Here is a 17816-nt window from a genome sequence, read left to right as displayed (position 1 = left end):
ATTCCGTCACATTGGGACTGCTTTCTCAACAATACGTCCATTAGCGCTCCTTCTCGGTATTAGACATAAAGTTGTACGAAAGGAGATTTCTGCCTGAAATTACAGCACATATTTGGAGCGGTGACGCCAATCATGTAACAGCATGACAGGCTACAACTATGACAAGGGTCTGTTTGCACAGAAGGAAAGGATGTCTGTAAGAGAGGGAGATGAAAAGGACAGAGACAACAGGTCAAATTTTTAATTCTAGATATACCCTGGGTATCTGCTGCTCTTTTGAGGTGACAGGATTCTCTTCCCAGAAGGAATACAAGCAGCGCAAGGTGGAAAGACCCCAAAGCAAGCTTAGTCACATCAAGAGGAAAAACTCTGAGCCCTAAAAGAATTATTCCTAGGATACAAGAGAAGGTTGGGGAAGTGAAACTCTTGAGTCGAAACTAACGTAAAAAGAGTTCCTATAGGGACGCCTGGGTGGCTCAGTCGGTTAAGCCGCTGCCTTCGGCTCAGGTCGTGATCCCAGGGTTCTGGGATGGAGTCCCACATCGTGCTCCTTGCTCAGCAGGGAGCCTGCTTCTCTCTTTGCCTCTGCCTACCACTCTGCCTGCTTGTGTGTATGCACCTTCTCTCTCTGATAAATAAATAAATTTTTAAAAAATAATAATCATCTAAACCAAAGCTCAATTAAAAAAAAAAAAAAAAGAGTTCCTATAACCAAAGGCTGGGTATGACCCACCAGGGTCTTATTTTCCCCCAGAATAAAGCAGTGGCATTCTTGGGGCAATGAAAAGGACATCAAATAACTCCTGATTCTGTTTCTGCTCAAGAAGAAACTTCAGGGTGTGTGAGGCTGTGATGTTTCATTTGCAAGTCTCTTCTTTGTTCATTTTTGGCAGTTATGATCACAAGAATTAGGATAAGGTTTACCACCTCGCCAAAAATACCAATGCTGTGATTGATGTGTGATTCAAAAAAGCTGTCAAAAATGGATACTCGGAAAGGAATGAACCACATGGCTGGGCCAAGCATGCTAATATTTTTGTACCATGTTATAATCCTTTTCATCTGGACCTTCTCAGAGTTGGATTATTACTTCCTTTCATGCAATTCTAAGCTAAGGGCTACAATATACAGCACAAGAACCCTGACAGATTGAGTTCATACCTTCATTACTAAAATCCAAAAATTACAGCTATTTGATATGGAAATGGGACACCAAGAGAAACAGGCACACAGCCTCAGCCAATGACATTTAAAGACCCTCAAGGGTCTGAGAACAGAGAGAATTTTATTTCACACTAGTCTGACAGTTCTATCAAACATTCTTTTATCTAAGTTTTAAAAGTAGAATGCCACTTTAAAATTTAGGGCAAAAGTGACATTTATCAGCTGAGAGAAAAAGGAACAATTTTCCTCACTGGAAAGTGAGAAAAAAGAGAATGCAGAAAGTATCTTTAGAAAAGGTAGGCTCTTGGGATGCCTGGATGGCTCAGTAGGTTAAGCATCTGCCTTCAGCTCAGGTCACGATCTTGGGGTCTTGGGATCAAGCCCCATATTGGGCTCCCTGCTCAGTGAGAGGTTGGCTTCTCTCTCTGCCCCTCATCCACTCATGCTCTCTCACTCTCAAAATCTTTTTTAAAAAAAACAGGCTCTCACTTCTAGATGGTGATAGTATATTGAAGACTGGCCTATTTCATAAGCTCCACTTGGATTCAGCAAGACTGACTGTGTAGGATGCAACCCAAGTAAACCGATGAACATTCTAGAAAAAGGGGGGCCAGGGGGTAATTGGGGGAATTCAAACTATAATGACTTCATTACTTTGTTTCCTAGATCAAATGAGGTAGTGTAGTATTCTTGATTTGAAACAAGGACGAAGCTTTTATTAAACAATGCTCGTATCTCAATCAGATACGACAGAAGGCCATTGATACACAAGTTACACAAATCCTTTTTTTGCCATTATGAGAATTCAGAATAAAATCCAAATGACTCCATCCGTCCCAGAATGGAGCTGGAGCCAAACAAAACTTCAACAGCAATTTCTTCAGAGCCCAGATGGTCATGACCTTGAATGAATTTTCTCATGTGAACTAGCTGCTTACTGGTCAAAGTGGTCCACTGCATGGTGGTTGTCTGCTCCAATTATGAAAATGCTAACACTTCCATTAGGCTCTGAAATGGAAGAGTCCGATGCCGTGCGTAAGAACAGATGAAGGGAAACCTCGCTACGATGGAGTTGAGGGGCCAGAAAGGGGAGCTCTCGGGAGGTACCATTCCACATCAATTACAGAAAGACTACCACTTACAGACCTCAACAGAAAAGCTGTCAACCGGAAAGAATCAACTACAGGACCCAACAGGAAAAAATGTACACTGTATCTCCTCCAGGAAATCAACCATCTCGACAACTGAGCCAATGAGAAACCGTCATCATCTTGAACTCCTGCTTTTCTCCAATGGGACTGACATTCAAAACAACCCCACAGGACTTCCCCCTTCTCCATAAAATAGGGTTCCTCTCCTTTGCTTGTTGGACTTTCCTATGGTTTTGCTGTAGCTTTTATGTCCCAAATGGTAGTTCTCAATTCCCAAATAAACCCATTTTTTGCCGGCAAAATGACTACTGCTTTATTTTTAAGGTTAACAACTGAAGTATCAGACTCCCTTCTTTCCACATAACACAAAATATACAGGGGCCAGGGATCAGGATAAAATATCCAATTAGAAGGTACACATAATGGATAGGAAACATCCAAAAAAAAAAAAAATCAGTAAGCACAATCGTAGGGTGAGTTTAGCAAGCACTAGTCACCATCAGTTCAACTCTGGGTGCTGTTTCCATTTGAACTTGATGATGCTGTAACTAAAGCCCCATTAGAGTCCAAACTCTAGCCCCTAAAGTCGGTGCTTTAATGACGTGAAATAGAAGATACACAGAATAATCAGAACCACCACTTTATGTGAAGTGCTTACGGAATGTCACAACTTGACTGTACTAAGCAGTATCATTTAATATCCACAACAGCCCGAACAGGGAGCCCTTGAACTCATCCAATGGGCATGGCTACATAGACTTACAAAGATCACAACCAGCAAGCAGCAAAATACTGATTCAAACTCCAGTGTCCTTCCGAAGACTGTACTCAAGGGGCACCTGGGTGGCTCAGTGGGTTAAAGCCTCTGCCTTCGCTCAGGTCATGATCCCAGGGTCCTAGGATTGAGGCCCGCAGCAGAGAGCACGCTTCTCCCCCTCTCTCTCTGCCTGCCTCTCTGCCTACTTGTGATCTCTGTCTGTCAAATAAATAAAGACTATACTCAAGAAACAAGCATTCATAAGCAGTTCAGTTAAATGCCCGTTCCAGGTCCAAATGATCCAATGCCATCTCTTCCTATGAAAAGCTTTAGGTAAGACGGCAAGCTTTCTAGGCAAGTGAGTACAGCACCTGGCTCGGCTCCCGGTGCGTGCAGCCTACAAGAGCAAGCCTCACAGTCCACTACTCTTCAGGGCAGAATCTTCTACAACCTGAAATGTCGTCCCTGGGAATGAGTACTTTCTACTAGATTCTTCCAAGCGATTTGCACAAGCACACTTACAGTCACACCTATTGAATCTTTAAGCATTCAGGCACAGAGCAGAATTCGTTTTGCCTATACTTCATGAATTACAGCTTTCAGCAAACTCATAAACTTGCCTAGACTCATCAGTTTATCTAAAATGTTCTAAGACTTTACCCTTATATAGCACAGTATCTATTATAGCACACGTGTATATGATAAATACCTTTATAGGTCCTATTATTTTCATTTTCACGTCTATCTCCCCCACTATGCAGCAAACTCTACAAAGGAAGAGATGATGTTTTTTTCATTTTGCATCCCAGCATCTACACAGTGCCTGGCGTGGAGCAAACAATTTGGTGAATGAATGGGATTATATGAAATCTGCATATTAAAAATAAGCAAGCCCCGGCATCATGCTTACTAATTAATACATGCTTACTAATTAATACAAGATAATAATGGTTGTTCCCAACACAAGGAAGCCCAAGTCTGTGGGTTATCACTGGGGGCTGATCAAAAGGCTTACTACACAGCCTTCAAGCTGTAACAACACAGCCATTTTATTAGGGACGTTTAAAAAAAAAAAAAAAAAAAAACAAAGGTTCAGAGACAGTTGTCTGAAAGACAGCCTTCAAAAAGCCTTCAGAGGACAACTGTTACTAGAAAAAAGCCAATTTGATCGCAAGCTTACTTGGCCTTTACTATTTCAACAGTGGACAGTGGCTTATTCATCCGGTCTTATTTTATCTTTAATTTTTTTTTTTTTTTTTGAAGGATATGTATAGTTACTGTTGGTTCTGGGCAGATACCAACAAAATTAATACAGGCTAAAAAGACATTGAACTTACCTTCACAGGGCTTTCAATTTACTTGGAACCATTACATTTCTATTTATCATATTTATATCCTATGTTTATAATTGGGAATCAAAACAGTATGTTAGGCCCAGCTGTAGGGTCAATGAGGTTGACTTTCAGCTTCAATGCCTTCTAGAAATGTAGGTCCTCAGGCAAGTCCCTTAACTCCACTGAGTTTCTCAGACGAAGCAGGGGTGACACCCACCCTCCGGGGCTGAGCGACCTTTTCATGTTTTTAAAGCGATTAAAGAAATGCCCAAGAGGAACCCTACCTTGTTTTCGCTGCTATACCTGCACCAAACCCACCTTTAACTTGAGGGCTGCCTTACAATTCTAGGAAACAAATTCACACACACAAGAAAGAAACACATTGACTGATATGGATCTAAAGGCTCCCATTGATATGAACAGAGCAAACCCACAGGAAAGCAAGATGTTGGAATTCTCCCGCCATCCTCCAGTCACCCCAGAGGTTCGAGAGTTAAAGGCAGAATGACCTGAACGCCCAGGCATCTGCACGGAAGCTTTTCTTCTGCAGCTTCTTCCTCAGTCGAGCTCAGAGATTCTCCAGCTTGAACATGTATAGGATTTTTTTCCTATAGTTGTACACCCAGCACTGTACGTGCTGTACCTTCATGGCAACTTAGAGATTTCAGGGATAATTTTAGCTCTATACGACTTTTCTTTGTATTTTTAACTTCAGAATAAAAAAAACCTCCTAGATGTCCTTAAAATTAAAAGATAAATAAGATCAAGAAAAAAAAAATCCAAGCAACAAGCTAGGAGCAAGTTACAGCAAAAAACAATGACCACAGAAACAAAAACACAAGACAAAACGAAAAACACACCTCTCCGTCCCTTGCCTGACCCAGATCTAGCTTCAAGCAGGTGAAATCGGCCATTACAAGTACCAGGCTTCAGAGGGTCTTTACTTACAAGGGATCTATCCGTTCATGCTAATCAAATAGTCCATTCTCAAACTGTTAGGTCCCATGGGTCTGGAACAGTGACAATACTGCAGTGACCACTGTGAGAAGTCATCTGATTTTAAGGAGCAGCAGGGTGGTGACCGTGCAAAGCCACTGCCAAGAAACTACTCTGTGAGTGGGGCGCCTGGGTGGCTCAGTCGTTAAGCATTTGCCTTCAGCTCAGGTCATGATCCCAGGGTCCTGGGATGGAGCCCCACATTGGGCTCCCTGCTCTGTGGGGAGCCTGCTTCTCTCCTCCCACTGTTTGTACTCCCTCTCTCGCTGTCTCTCTCATCAAATAAATAAAATCTTAAAAAAAAAAAAAAAAAACCACATCACTTAGAATCACAAAAGTTCATTTGAAAGCACTTTGCAAACAGCAAAGCACCAAGATGCCCATATTCGGAATGTTGCTCCCTTAAACTTGCCTGATTCCAAACACAACATCCTACGGGACATCCTACTGGAAGAAAGCCCTACACGACGGGGCTACTAACTTGATGACAGTACATCATGACACACTGATCTGGCTTACTGACAGAGAAAAACCACTGATTTTCTTGGCAATTTCACTGCCCTCTTCTCCTAATTCACCAGTTTTCCCAAAGGAGCCAAGTGAGGCATGATACCAACTTACTCTCTCTGAACTCCCAGTAATCTTGGGCACCTACTACACATAAGTGATACCGGGAATACCAGGATGAGTAAGAATCTGTTACAAAGTGTCATTTCAACACAACTGGCAAGTTATATGCAATTAACAGTCAGCCCAGTGTGGTCAGCTACTCAGTTCCTGTCCTGTTTCAGCCCGCATCCTATGGTGCCCTGTCCTTCTCTAATCAAGTGAGTAACTGCTGACACTCTTCCCTGAGGCCAAGCGCTGTGCTAGAGAAGGAAAAGCACCAAGGCCTGTAAGACGTGGTCCTGGTCTTCCAGGAGCGCATGATGTGAACTGGCCAATAAAACAGACATAAACGATGGCGGAGAGTGTAATGAGTGGCTACAAAGCGCCACATAAAAGCATCCCTTTATTTTACAGTCACACCTCATACAACATGGTATTTAATCAAGGGCCTGATGAGTAAGAGAAATAATTCATACTACTCCTACAATAAAAAGATCAAAAAGAAGAGAGTTGTTTTTCCCACCTCCCCCCAGCTGATGCTGGCCTGCAGGGACACAGAGAAGAGGCAGGATTTCAGAAGAGCCTCGAAGGCTGGGTAGGATCTCAGTAAATGAGGAGCCAAGGGCATCCCTGACATGCAGGAGAGTCACTGCGAGCCAAGGTGTAATGGAGGGAAAGTTCTGAGGACAGGGATCAAGCAAGGAACCAGAAGAGGAGAGGAGTCTGGCCAGACTGTGGATGGCTTCGATGAGAAGGCCGGGAGGGAGAAAGAAGGTAGGAGAATATGGAGGGGAGCCCCTAACCACAAACAGAGCCAAAGAGCCTCTCAAGTTGGACTGATGTCTGGAATAACAGGATAGGGTTCTGATGGGAAAATGGAGCCAAAGGATGAAATCCATCATCTTATCCCTTTTAATACTTCAAAAGAATCATCAAGATAGATGGCAAAAGGCCAGAACTTAGGCTTGTGCGTGAATTAACATAATTTGTATCTGCAAGGGCAGAATTCCAAGTAGTGAAGCCCAAATTGCAAACGCTCCCCATTCATGCTTTACTCTAGGAATACAAATCAAAATGTCGTCTTCTCAGTATTATGAAAAACAGACGCCACACACACACACACACACACGATCCCATTAGGGTTATCAATGAGGAAGTATCTAAAAGCAACCAGAAGATACCACAATATCAATATTTCCTAATGGTCAGGCCTCCTTGGACGGAGGAAATCTCTCAAAGGAAACAGTGGAAACCTTCTGGTTAGAGTCACTTAATGTAAGACCACAAGGCACGATCCTGTGGTCTACTTTCTTCCACGTTAAGTCTGACCACTTGGAAAGTTCATTCAGGTGAGTGACTGTGGCCAGGGTGGCAAGGAGCCAAGATGAACCATATATGAAGAAAAAACAGGGAAAGAGACTCCGATTCCTGATCCAGGGATTCCAACAGTGTGTTCAGGTTGAGAAAATCCATCAGTCTGTACACTTAATGCTCTGGACCCATTTCTGTTTGTCTATTATTCTTCAACAGAAAGATTTTTCTGAAGGATCTTTAGGAGCTACCATCCTCAAGAACAACCAGAAGATGTTTCTCCATTTCTCCATTACCCACAGAAAACTTAGAGGAAACCACTGGCATTTCTAATAATTACTGGTGAAATAACAAAAATATTGCTAAGGTTCGTGAAGGACTCCATTCAATGAGGAGTGGGAACTGGTAAATTCACAGATGATCCGGAGATTTCTAAACCAAACAAATGCTTTCCAAAAAGCCAGCGATTATGAGACTCAAAACTCTGAGTGTGAAGGGCCTTGGGAGAGGCTGCACCCTGGCGAGCTGAATGCTTCCACAGACCCAGAAGGCCACACAGCCTGAAACATTCCCTCCCAGTTTGCGAAGGGATGGCCTGATTAGTCAGCAAGGGAATAATGATTTTGTGATAAGGCCTGGGGACTCCCAATTCCAAATGTGTAACATCCTGGTCCCAAAGCATTTGGACTGAATTGGCCTCCCAGGTTCACCAGGCAGAAGTCCTCATGGGTAACAAATCCCAATTAGTCAAGACAGCACACTATCACTAAGAGAGCGTTTCTTCAGAAAAACCACGAAGGCCGACCATACTGGGGACTGAAGGGGCCAGAAATGAAACACAGAGAACTCCTCACCCGATTCACCACCTTTGCATGGGGTCTCCCCAGCTTTCCTGAAGATGACACAGGGCGGTCCAGACCTCACTGAGCAATGCTGTCATGAAACAAAATGGTGTTCTACCAACTTCTATTAGTTTTCCTACTACTTCCCTCAACATTTAAAAAATAATAATAAATTCCTAAAGGTAGATGAGCTAATTTTCAATCTTTCTCCCACTGTGAAGCAGTTATCATCTTTACCTCTCCCACCAAAATAAAATTAAAAATCCATTAATATTCTTTATTCTTCCCATATAAATCCAAACCTTCTCTTGTCCTGTTCCCAGTTACTACAAAGTTTTATCCGGTCATAAACTCGACTACCTACATTTCCTTGCAAGATTTATTTATATTTCTAGACGAAAATGAGACATTAATTGCTCCTATCCTCTCAATTCAAGAAACCACATATGCTGTCCTCAAATCCCAAACCACAAATGCTAAAGATTATGAATAAGAGGAATGTCTATTTGCTTATAACTGCTTGCTAAAGGAATAACTAGACTCTTGCATTGAGAACAATCGGCTCATTCTTGACCTACCATCCTATTTATCTTTCTATTCTCAAAGCTAATTGCTTATATAAGCATGCCAATTTGCCCTGATTATAGGATTCTTAATAAATGAATGTTGTTTACATTTCACAAGTGTATTTGAATTTCACTCCGGGAAGCCAAGCTCATCAAGTCTTTGTAAGTGGTAAAACCAGAGATCAAAGCAGAAGGCCTGCATTGAACCAACAAACAATTAGGCTTGAGAATAGAGGCCTAAGCAAAAATACAATTGATTTATTGATTTTTCTACTCCAGAAGTACTCCTTGGGGTCACTGTTCACTCTGGAGCTGTAGAACCTTCTCTGCAGATTTTCATTATGATTATACGGTGATCATTTCTTAGTTAATAAGTCTAACATTCAACAGGCTTTGATCTATTTTTCTGTACTTCTCATCATGGTGCTTTTGGTTGCAGCAGACATCTTTAAGAGTTTGGCCTTTTACCTCTTCTCCACTTTCACTAATTTTCCCGCAATTTTTGGTACCATTTACACAATTCTTTTCCTACTCTACGGTATTCACCAACCCAAGTGTCTATATTTTTTTGAGGCTCCCAGGTGAGGCCAATGGCACCAAGTTTGAGGACAACTGTTTTAGCTTGTCAATCCCTTTACTATCCTGCCTGAAATGAAGTGTTCAGCCAAACTCCCATGGGAGAAGAAAAAGAAAAACAAGGAAAAGAAGTCAGGTTCATGAGCAAATCCCTCTCTTCAAGACAGGCCCTGGAGGTACCAGTCAAACCTCAGGGCCCAACACCAGGCACAGAGCCAAAAATGTAAACGAGATCCGACACCTTTCTCAAGGCCAACGAGTTTTTAGCATAGGCCAGGAACGAGGGCTATTTTACCACACAGAACTCAGTCAAGAGAGATTACCTCTGGAGACAGAGAGCAGGGTTTAAAGGCCTCAGCATGTCAGCTTCTGGGGCAAGGGACAGAGGGGCTAACAGCAACTCTTCAAAGAAAAACGTGGACTAAGGTTCTGTGTGAATTCAGTCACTGAAGTCAGTTACCGGCTGTCCAAGAACACCAAAAATCTGACTGGAGGAACACCTCTGGTGTGTCCCAGAACCAAAAAAGTCTGTGGCGAGGTGGATATCTATAAGCTCTGCCACCGGTCAGGATCTGTGTTGCGTGTTTTTAAGACCACAAGCAGAGCGTTCACTTCTACCGTCCACGACAAATACCATTCTACCTCAGGTAGGGATTCCCAGGCCTCCTGGCCCACATCTGCGGACCGGCTCAATCACAGCTCTCGGGCCTCCCCTCCTCCCCCGACACTGCTGCCAAATCACAGCCCACGGAAACTGCATACTCCTAAGTGTTCTAGCGAAAGAGAGGCTTCTGGAAAAGGGGACAGAGCAACTGGGGAGAGGAAGATCACCGGCAGCATGAGCAGACAGGAGGAAAAGAGGTGAGAGGGGTTACTGCGGCCCACAGGATTCAAGCAGGTGAGAGCTGACAAGGTGTATGAAGCCCTTCTACAGAAACCATGACGCCAAATCCGGGGGACACAGTCCTGGGGTTTGGGGGAAGGGAGGAAACAGGCACCACTTTATTTTTTTTTTCCAAGATTGATTGATTGATTGATTTTATTTGCTAGATAGATAGAGAGAGAGCACAAGCAGAAGGGAGAAAGAGATGCCAACTCCCCACCTAGCAGGGAGCCCGATGCGGGGCTCGATCCCAGGATCCTGGGATCATGACCTGTGCTGAAGGCAGAGGCTTAACTGACTGAGCCACCCGGGCATGGCCCTATTTGAGAGAAGAGCCAGCTTGTAACTCACCCTCCCTCTCAAGCAATTCAGTCTGTTCTTGTCTAAGGATTCACTGCTTTGTCCCTAAGATTCTTTCCGTAAGATTCTAGGTCCAGACCTGCACGCGGCAGGCTCGCCTCAAGGAGGGCGCCATGCAGGCCAGTAAGGCACCAGCCAAGTCTTGGGTTTGCAAAGAACCTCCAGTCACCAGTATTCCTCCTACGACTTCTGTGTGAGCAGCTCTAACGGAGAGTGCGCTCCTCACTTCACTGGCTATGCTAAATGTTAAAATACTTTTCCTAAAGCTTATGTGAATTTTTGTCACTGACCCTGGAAACTGTATTCTCTAGACCACACAGAATACACCTACACAAGTTCTTGCACAAAGCTCTTCAAAATGCAGAGTCAGCTAATGGATCACAGTGCAGTATGTTCTGGAAATCTTACACTTTCAGGCGCTAGGATCTTAAAAAAAAAAAATCTCTTTACTACCTTTAGCAGTTGTGTCAAATTGCATTTCAGTTTACTGGGGAAGAAAAATCAAGCACCAGAGGAAAAAGTTTCACTTGCTCAACCTGGTGCAGCGGATAGGATTCTAGAAACTAGGTTTCCTGCCTCCCAGGCCAACGCTATTTGCTAAGCGAGAGGACACAAGCAAAAATAATTCGTATCACCTAAGGATGTGAGAGCATGCATACCTTTCCTTCCCAAAATCCATCTGTTTGTGTTTCTGCCAGTCTCTCACAGTAGCCAAACACTTATATTTAGATAACAGCCTTTGATCAGCTTCTATACTAGATATACAAATGTACTGGCATTATGGGGGGGTGGAATGCACCCCAATAATAAGCATATAATCCCCAGATTGGTGAAATAAAGCTCAGAGGTTTAGTACCTAGGATGAGATTGTAATGGCTCAAAGTCACAACACCTCATCCCCTCCCCTTCTCTACCACCTTTCCGGAACAAGAGAAATGATGTGAGAAAAGTCAGCGAGCAGCTGACGACGACTGAAAGGCTCTCTCAGCCATCCATCTGCTCAGCAGACTTCATGGCAAGAGTTCTCCTTGGAAGTGGTTAAAAGGGAACACCACCTTGCAGAGGGAAATAAATGGTCAAACTTGACTTTCCTTGTCCTTTCACAAGTAATTACATTTGGGGTACATGCATTGCACTGACAGATTGCTTCTTTCTTTCCTCTGATTTTGGAAATCCTAAATTCCCAACCAAGGTGGGTCAAGGCTATCTTGATATCAGAAAAAACTGAAGTGCACACTTGGACCCCATCACTAATACCATGCCTGAAAAATCGGACAGCCTAGTGAAAAGGCCCTAATGTTTGACTTTGAATGTGAAACATCACGGGCACCTCACAGCAGTCACTTCTAAGACATTTTTGCCAATTTTATACAGTCTGAAACTGGCATTTATCAGATTTAGAGATTTTTTTTTAGATGGTTTTACTGCTAGCTCTAAGCATTTTTTTTTTCCTTCCTAGTTCAAAGGCCCCAGAAGTGTAATAAAACATAGGGTGAGGGGGCAGAGGGGGGATTCAGAGATCCATATCTGGGTTAAAAATCCTAGATCAGTTATTCAATAACTGTAGGAGTTTAGGCCAACTTAGCTCATTTTATCTCCTAGAATTCATGTGAGGATTACATAAATATGTAAGCATAGGGTATACTCATAGTAGGTACTCAAAATGTTTCACTTCTTCCTAAAGCAGAATGACTACATTCACCCTCAGGGCAAGAAGGTAGGGGGGGGAACTGGAAAGAAATTGACTCAAATTAATCACACACCAATGTAGTTCCCAGTATCAAACATATGATAATACTGCCCTACACCATCACTTTCTAATTGGTCTTGATTCTGTTTGCAGAGCAGCCTGATATCTGAGATCACAGAGATACACCAACTAAGATAGAGGGCTTAAAAGTATCCTTTCCTCTGACATTCAAAGAAAGAATCCTTGACAAAGGCACTGGGGGACTTACAATTTTGTTGTAGACTATGACTTCAAGCCAAAAATTAGTGAACGGCATGGAAGGTCCAACATAGAAAGAGGTATTCTCGGACAGACACCGTCAACGGTTCACCCCACCTCAAAATAAACTTCATAGCATCATCTTTGAAAATAAAGGACACAAGAGTGTGTGTGCATGCGTATGTGTATTGCCAATGTTCAGGTAATGTTTAATGCAACAGAGAGCCATGTGGATATTTTATTATAAATGTGTAGGACCCCAAGGAATCCTGGGTGGCTCAGCTGCCTTTGGCTCAGGTCATGATCCCAGGGTCCTGGGATCGAGTCCCCTATCGGGCTCCTGGCTCAGTGGCAAGCCTGCTTCTCTCTCTGCCTGTGGTTCCCCGTGTTTGTGCATGTGTGCACGCATGCTCTCCCTTTCTGACAAATAAGTAAAATCTTTAAAAAAAAAAAAAAGTGTAGGACTCCCAAAAATAAACACATGCCAGTGTTACCAGAAATATGTGACATGTATTCATCCTAAAGGAATAAAACTAGATGAGTGAATTTATAATTTATGAAAGACTTCCATCAAACAGCGTAACAAAAATATCACACACATGTGCACAAAGGCGTATCACCTTATAGCTTGAAAGGTAGCTACAAGGATGCAAATAGTTAAATGTATACAAGGAATCAGTAGTGTTCTCCCATACATGTGTTTTATAACTACTATAGCAATACAGAAGACAAGATTCTCCTTACGAAAATTAAGCTCCTAAGATTTAGAACCAATTTGTACTAGTCTTTAATTGCGGAAGTTCAGTAATTTAAATCTATTTAAAAAAATGTTTCCCTGGGGCACCTGGGTGGCTCAGTGGGTTAAAGCCTCTGCCTTCGCCTCAGGTCATGGTCTCAGGGTCCTGGGATGGAGCCCCTCATCAGGATCTCTGCTCAGCGGGGAGCCTGCTTCCTCCTCCCTCTCTGCTGGCCTCTCTGACGACTTATGATCTCTCTGTCAAGTAAATAAATAAAATCTTTAAAAAAAGTTTTCCTATTAAAAAAAATCATTACTTTTTACAATTTACCCTTCCACTGATCTTAATTCTGCAATCTTTTACTCTCTCCTTTCCCTTCATACAAATTAATTTTTTAGATTTATACCATTTAACTCATTTAGATTGATGAAGAGGTAGGGGGATAGTCATTGAGTTGGTCTGGTCTCAAGAGTTTCCAGAAATAGATGGACTTCTGTCATTATAATTTTTATTTACTCTTCCCCAATGCTTTAAATATTCTAGAGCTTGAGGATGGAATGCTTTTCCACGCCTAAAATGTCTCATTAATTATTGATGTAAGCCATACTCACAATGAGGTGCCTGTACACTTTCCTGCACAGTTCTACTATCTGGTTTTCCTCTCAAAAAATATATATGATCCTTATTATAGACGAAAATAAAGCTAGCATCAATAATGCCAACATGATTCCCTTTGCCCCAGGGTAAAGAATTTCTCTACATATATACTTGCCATCTAAAATTTGTCCTTCTAGCTTGATCTCTAGATTTAAACGGTTTGAGTTGATATCTTAAGCAATTCATGAAGAAAAGCAAGGTTGAGAGCATCACGTGTGCAACTCCGGGAAAAAAAAAAAAAAAAAAACCTGACCTTAAGAGAAATCACCTTCACTTCTAAGCCCAGAAAGAGGACTTCTTTCAACACCTCTAGTAGGTTTCCAAAAAGCAGCTGGAGCTGACTAGGGAGAGTTACAGTAAACACCACATCAATGTCCAAATGCATCACTAACCAGAGGGACCCCAAGCTGAGATTTTCCCAAAAAGCTTTTTCTCTATTCAAAAAAGGTCAGCCTAATATTTTTTTGTTCTTGTTTTTTGTTTATTTTGAGAGGCTTAGAATATTATAAACAATTAAGAAAAGGACACATCCAATAATTGTGTATGACACACAGTAGAGCAGAAGAAACCACAACAACCAACCACTGCCCCAACGAGCTTGTGATGTAGAATCATAAATGTCTACATACTAAATTTGTGACTGCTAGACTTCATAATAACACAAATCCACCATGGTAATGATGAAACATTTTTCCAAAGATCAATTCAGATCATGTGTTATTAATCAGCAGAGTAACTAAAAGCTCATGCAAAACACACTATCCCAATCTAGCAGAACTCAATTGCATTATTGTTATTAGGTTTTCCCGTGTCACTGGCCCTTTCATTTCAAGTACACACACAAACACAACATCACAGGAAGACAGAATATCCAGATCTAGGAGGTAAGAACCATGTGTCTGGAAGAAAGAGGATTTTGAATAAAAACGTTTGTCTCTGGGAAGACAGGTCAAGTACGCACCCAGGCTGCCTTGAGAAGTAATTAAGCCTATGCCTTTCCTTTCAGTGTGTCCCATCTTGCACAACAGTGGGGAGCAGCTGTGGGAGATCAGAGAAAATGCAAAGCAAGACAGGCAGCCTCCTCTATCTCCCCACTGCTACACCAGACTTTCCCAGGCCTTGAAAAAAGCTGGTGGCCTCTGTTCTTCCAAAGAGCATGAAGTTAACCTGCCATCCAGAACACTGGGCCCCCTCTCAAACTATCCCTTTAGAAAGGCCTGGAGAAAGGCAGTTTTAAATGTCCCAGTCTTCAGACTCAAAGTTGGGAGGTTACACACCAAAAACCTGCAGCAGACACGAAACTGGCTGCCTTGAGCACAAGTTTCTCTCGTTACCTGGCCTCGTAGAGTTTAGAGGTAACTAGCTAGGAAAAGGTAGATGGACAAGTGTAAGGAAGAGGAACGCATAGGCTCTTGCCAGTTTCCCTCCCAACATCCCCTGAAGGAGGCTGGGTCACTAAAAATCGGAAGTCTGGGGACCAGCTGCAGTACAGACAGACTCTCGCTGGGTCGAGGGGGAGGCCGCCACACCCTCTTGAGCTCACAACACTGTCAAGCTCTAGCTGGGAGGGGTTCAGAAACTTAGTCCCAGCAGGAAATGAGAGAAAGTAGTCTTCGGTTTCTTGGATTTGGGAAGCTAAAAAGCTAATCGCAGATTTCGGAAGGAGCCGGGAACTTGGCTGTGCGTGCTGGAGAAGGGAAGGGGTCGCCCTTGATGTCAGAACAGTTCGAAACACGTCCCCGCAAAACTGCACATTCTTGTGGTTTAAGATTTAAGACCGAAAGAAACGAGCTGAGGCAAAGCTTCTCTCGCGCCTGGGTTTCAGATGCCCCCCTCCCAGCTTAGGGACCGGGGCGCCGCACAGCCCCGGGTTTGCTTATCTTTTCCTTTCGGGCGAGCTCCCCTCCGCCAAGCCGCTAGGTCCGCCTCCAAGTTCGCCTTCGCTCGCCGCCCGCTGCCGGCCACATGCACCCATCTGCCCCGGACCCCGCGAGGCAGCTGGTCCGCAGGGACTCGGGATTTGCGGGTTCGGGGTTTATTGTATTTTTAAACAAAAAGCCTCAGCGGCTCGCCGCCCCCTTCTTCCCCGCCCGCGCCACCTTTCCTTCACGCCCACGCCGCACCTCACGGGCACACGCGCTGCGAGGTGCTTCTCCCGCCAGACAATGGGCTCAGGGCCGGCCAGGCAGCCCGGCCCGAGCCCCCGGCCCCATCCCGGGACCCCGAGAGGGCGGAGCGCGGGGGCTAGAGGGGAACGAAGAAAAGTGAGGCTGGGGAAGCCACAAAGGGGAAGGTGGGCGCCTCCCCCCTTGGGACAGGAGGCTCGCTCCCGGCGCGGGGAGAAGAGGAGGGGGCGGGGGTCAGCGGCGTCCCCCGCCCGGAGCCCCGGAGCCCCGGGGCCCCGCCGCGCACTCACCAGCACGATGGCAAACCGCTCCTCCAGTTCACCTGGCTCGGGCATCGGCAGCTTCAAAGGCACGTTGTGCGCCCTGAAATCAGTCTGCTGCGAATCCATGCTCCCCGCGTTGCCCATGTTGGCTGCACGCCGGGGCTGGGGGCTGCTCCGGGCCCCTCGCGTTCGCGTCGGAAATCAGAACAGCTCCCGGCGGCCGGCTCCCGCCCGCTGGCGCGACCTGCCCGGCTCCCCGCCCTCCGCTGCGCCCTGGCGAGTGTGCAGCGCGCACCGCTCCCTAGCAGCGCTCCTCGCCGAGCCGCCCCCCGGCCTCCCTCATGCTCTCGGCCGCCCCAGAGCCGTTCCGGCCTCTTTTCCTTGGGAGGGGTCGTCAGGGCGCCGGGCGCCTATCTGCATGTTGCTCCACTGGCACGCCGCCCCCTGCCTGCGCTCGCGGCCAGCGGGCGCGTGGTTCCTCGAACTCGGTGTTCCGCCGGGCCGCAGCCGCCGCTGACACTTCCAGCCCCGCGGCTGGCGAGCACAACGCTCGTTCGGCGAGCACCTCGAGCAGACAAATGCAGCTCGGCGCTCCCGACACAATGCCCCCCTCGCCCGGCCCCCGCCCCCGGCCCGGCTCCGCCCACTCGCCCCGTGGACTGCCGGGACGCGTAGTTTCTGTCCAAAGTGTCCGCTCGCCGAAACCACGCCCTCTTCGCAGGACCGAGCCTGGGTCAAGCTTCACAGGCAATCTGCGCGCTTCGGACGCGATGGTCTGTGACCCTTTAGAACTCCCTCAGTCCAACAGTAGAAGTCACTACCTCGTCTACGTCGGTTCTGACACTTAATTCGGCACACTTGACAAGTAAATGATCCAATCAACCGGTGACTGAATGCAAGCATTCTGATTTAACTTCCAGAAGCTGGCTGCCATTCAAAAGGCTCAAGTTTAACAGGTCCCCTGAAAAGCACTGGCAACGTCCTATGTCATGAACTGGGAAATAGTGCTTGTTTTACTGTTCTTTCTTCCTTATGTAACGTACTCTTTTGTGGGATTGAAATGTTTTATAAACAAATATATGCTTTAATGGATTTTTGTAAGTATCCACGGTGAGTGTATGCATATATGGTCAGACTCCAGGAGCTGAATGAGGATTCAATTCAAAATAAACACCTGTCGATAGCTCTTACTTTTGGGTTACCAGGTGCCTTAATGGGAGAAAAAGAAGATTGCTTCTGCTCTCGAATACTTCACAATCTAGTGAAGGAGAAAATTTACACAAATAAGCATATTTCGTGTGCAATAGAAAGGAGGACAGGGTGTTTGGGAAGGCTTTGGCTGAAGGCTACCTCATTCCTCCATAACAGTCCCAGGTATTTTACAAAGAAACCTGGGCCCAATCTTATCTCTGGGATGCTTTCCAGACTATTACTACCCATTTTAAAAGAGTGGAAATAGAAACAATCTTACAAGCAGCTTCAGCCTGGTGCTCAAATTGTAGGTTTCAAGAGCATCCACTGGTTGACTTGTGACTG

General features: G+C 44.9%; 1 protein-coding gene across 5 annotated transcripts in view; it reads right to left on the bottom strand.

Annotated features, from left to right (window-relative positions):
• Positions 1-16870, bottom strand: part of FMNL2 (formin like 2) — a 317058-nt gene extending 300188 nt beyond the window's left edge. For 4 of the 5 annotated variants that reach the window (XM_032857815.1, XM_032857811.1, XM_032857813.1 and 1 more), the window contains exon 1: positions 16308-16424. In XM_032857815.1, the coding sequence (XP_032713706.1) occupies positions 16308-16424 (117 nt within the window). Of the gene's footprint in view, positions 1-16307 lie in introns of all 5 variants that reach the window. The other variant, XM_032857808.1, reaches the window with a different exon arrangement.
• Positions 16871-17816: the final 946 nt, after the last annotated feature.

The sequence above is a fragment of the Lontra canadensis genome, unplaced genomic scaffold (genome assembly GCF_010015895.1).
Source record: "Lontra canadensis isolate GAN:19392208 unplaced genomic scaffold, GSC_riverotter_1.0 scaffold13, whole genome shotgun sequence".
Classification (NCBI taxonomy): Eukaryota; Metazoa; Chordata; class Mammalia; order Carnivora; family Mustelidae; genus Lontra; species Lontra canadensis.
The sequence above is the reverse complement of the archived record's forward strand: the minus strand, read 5'-3'. Positions and strand labels throughout refer to the sequence as shown.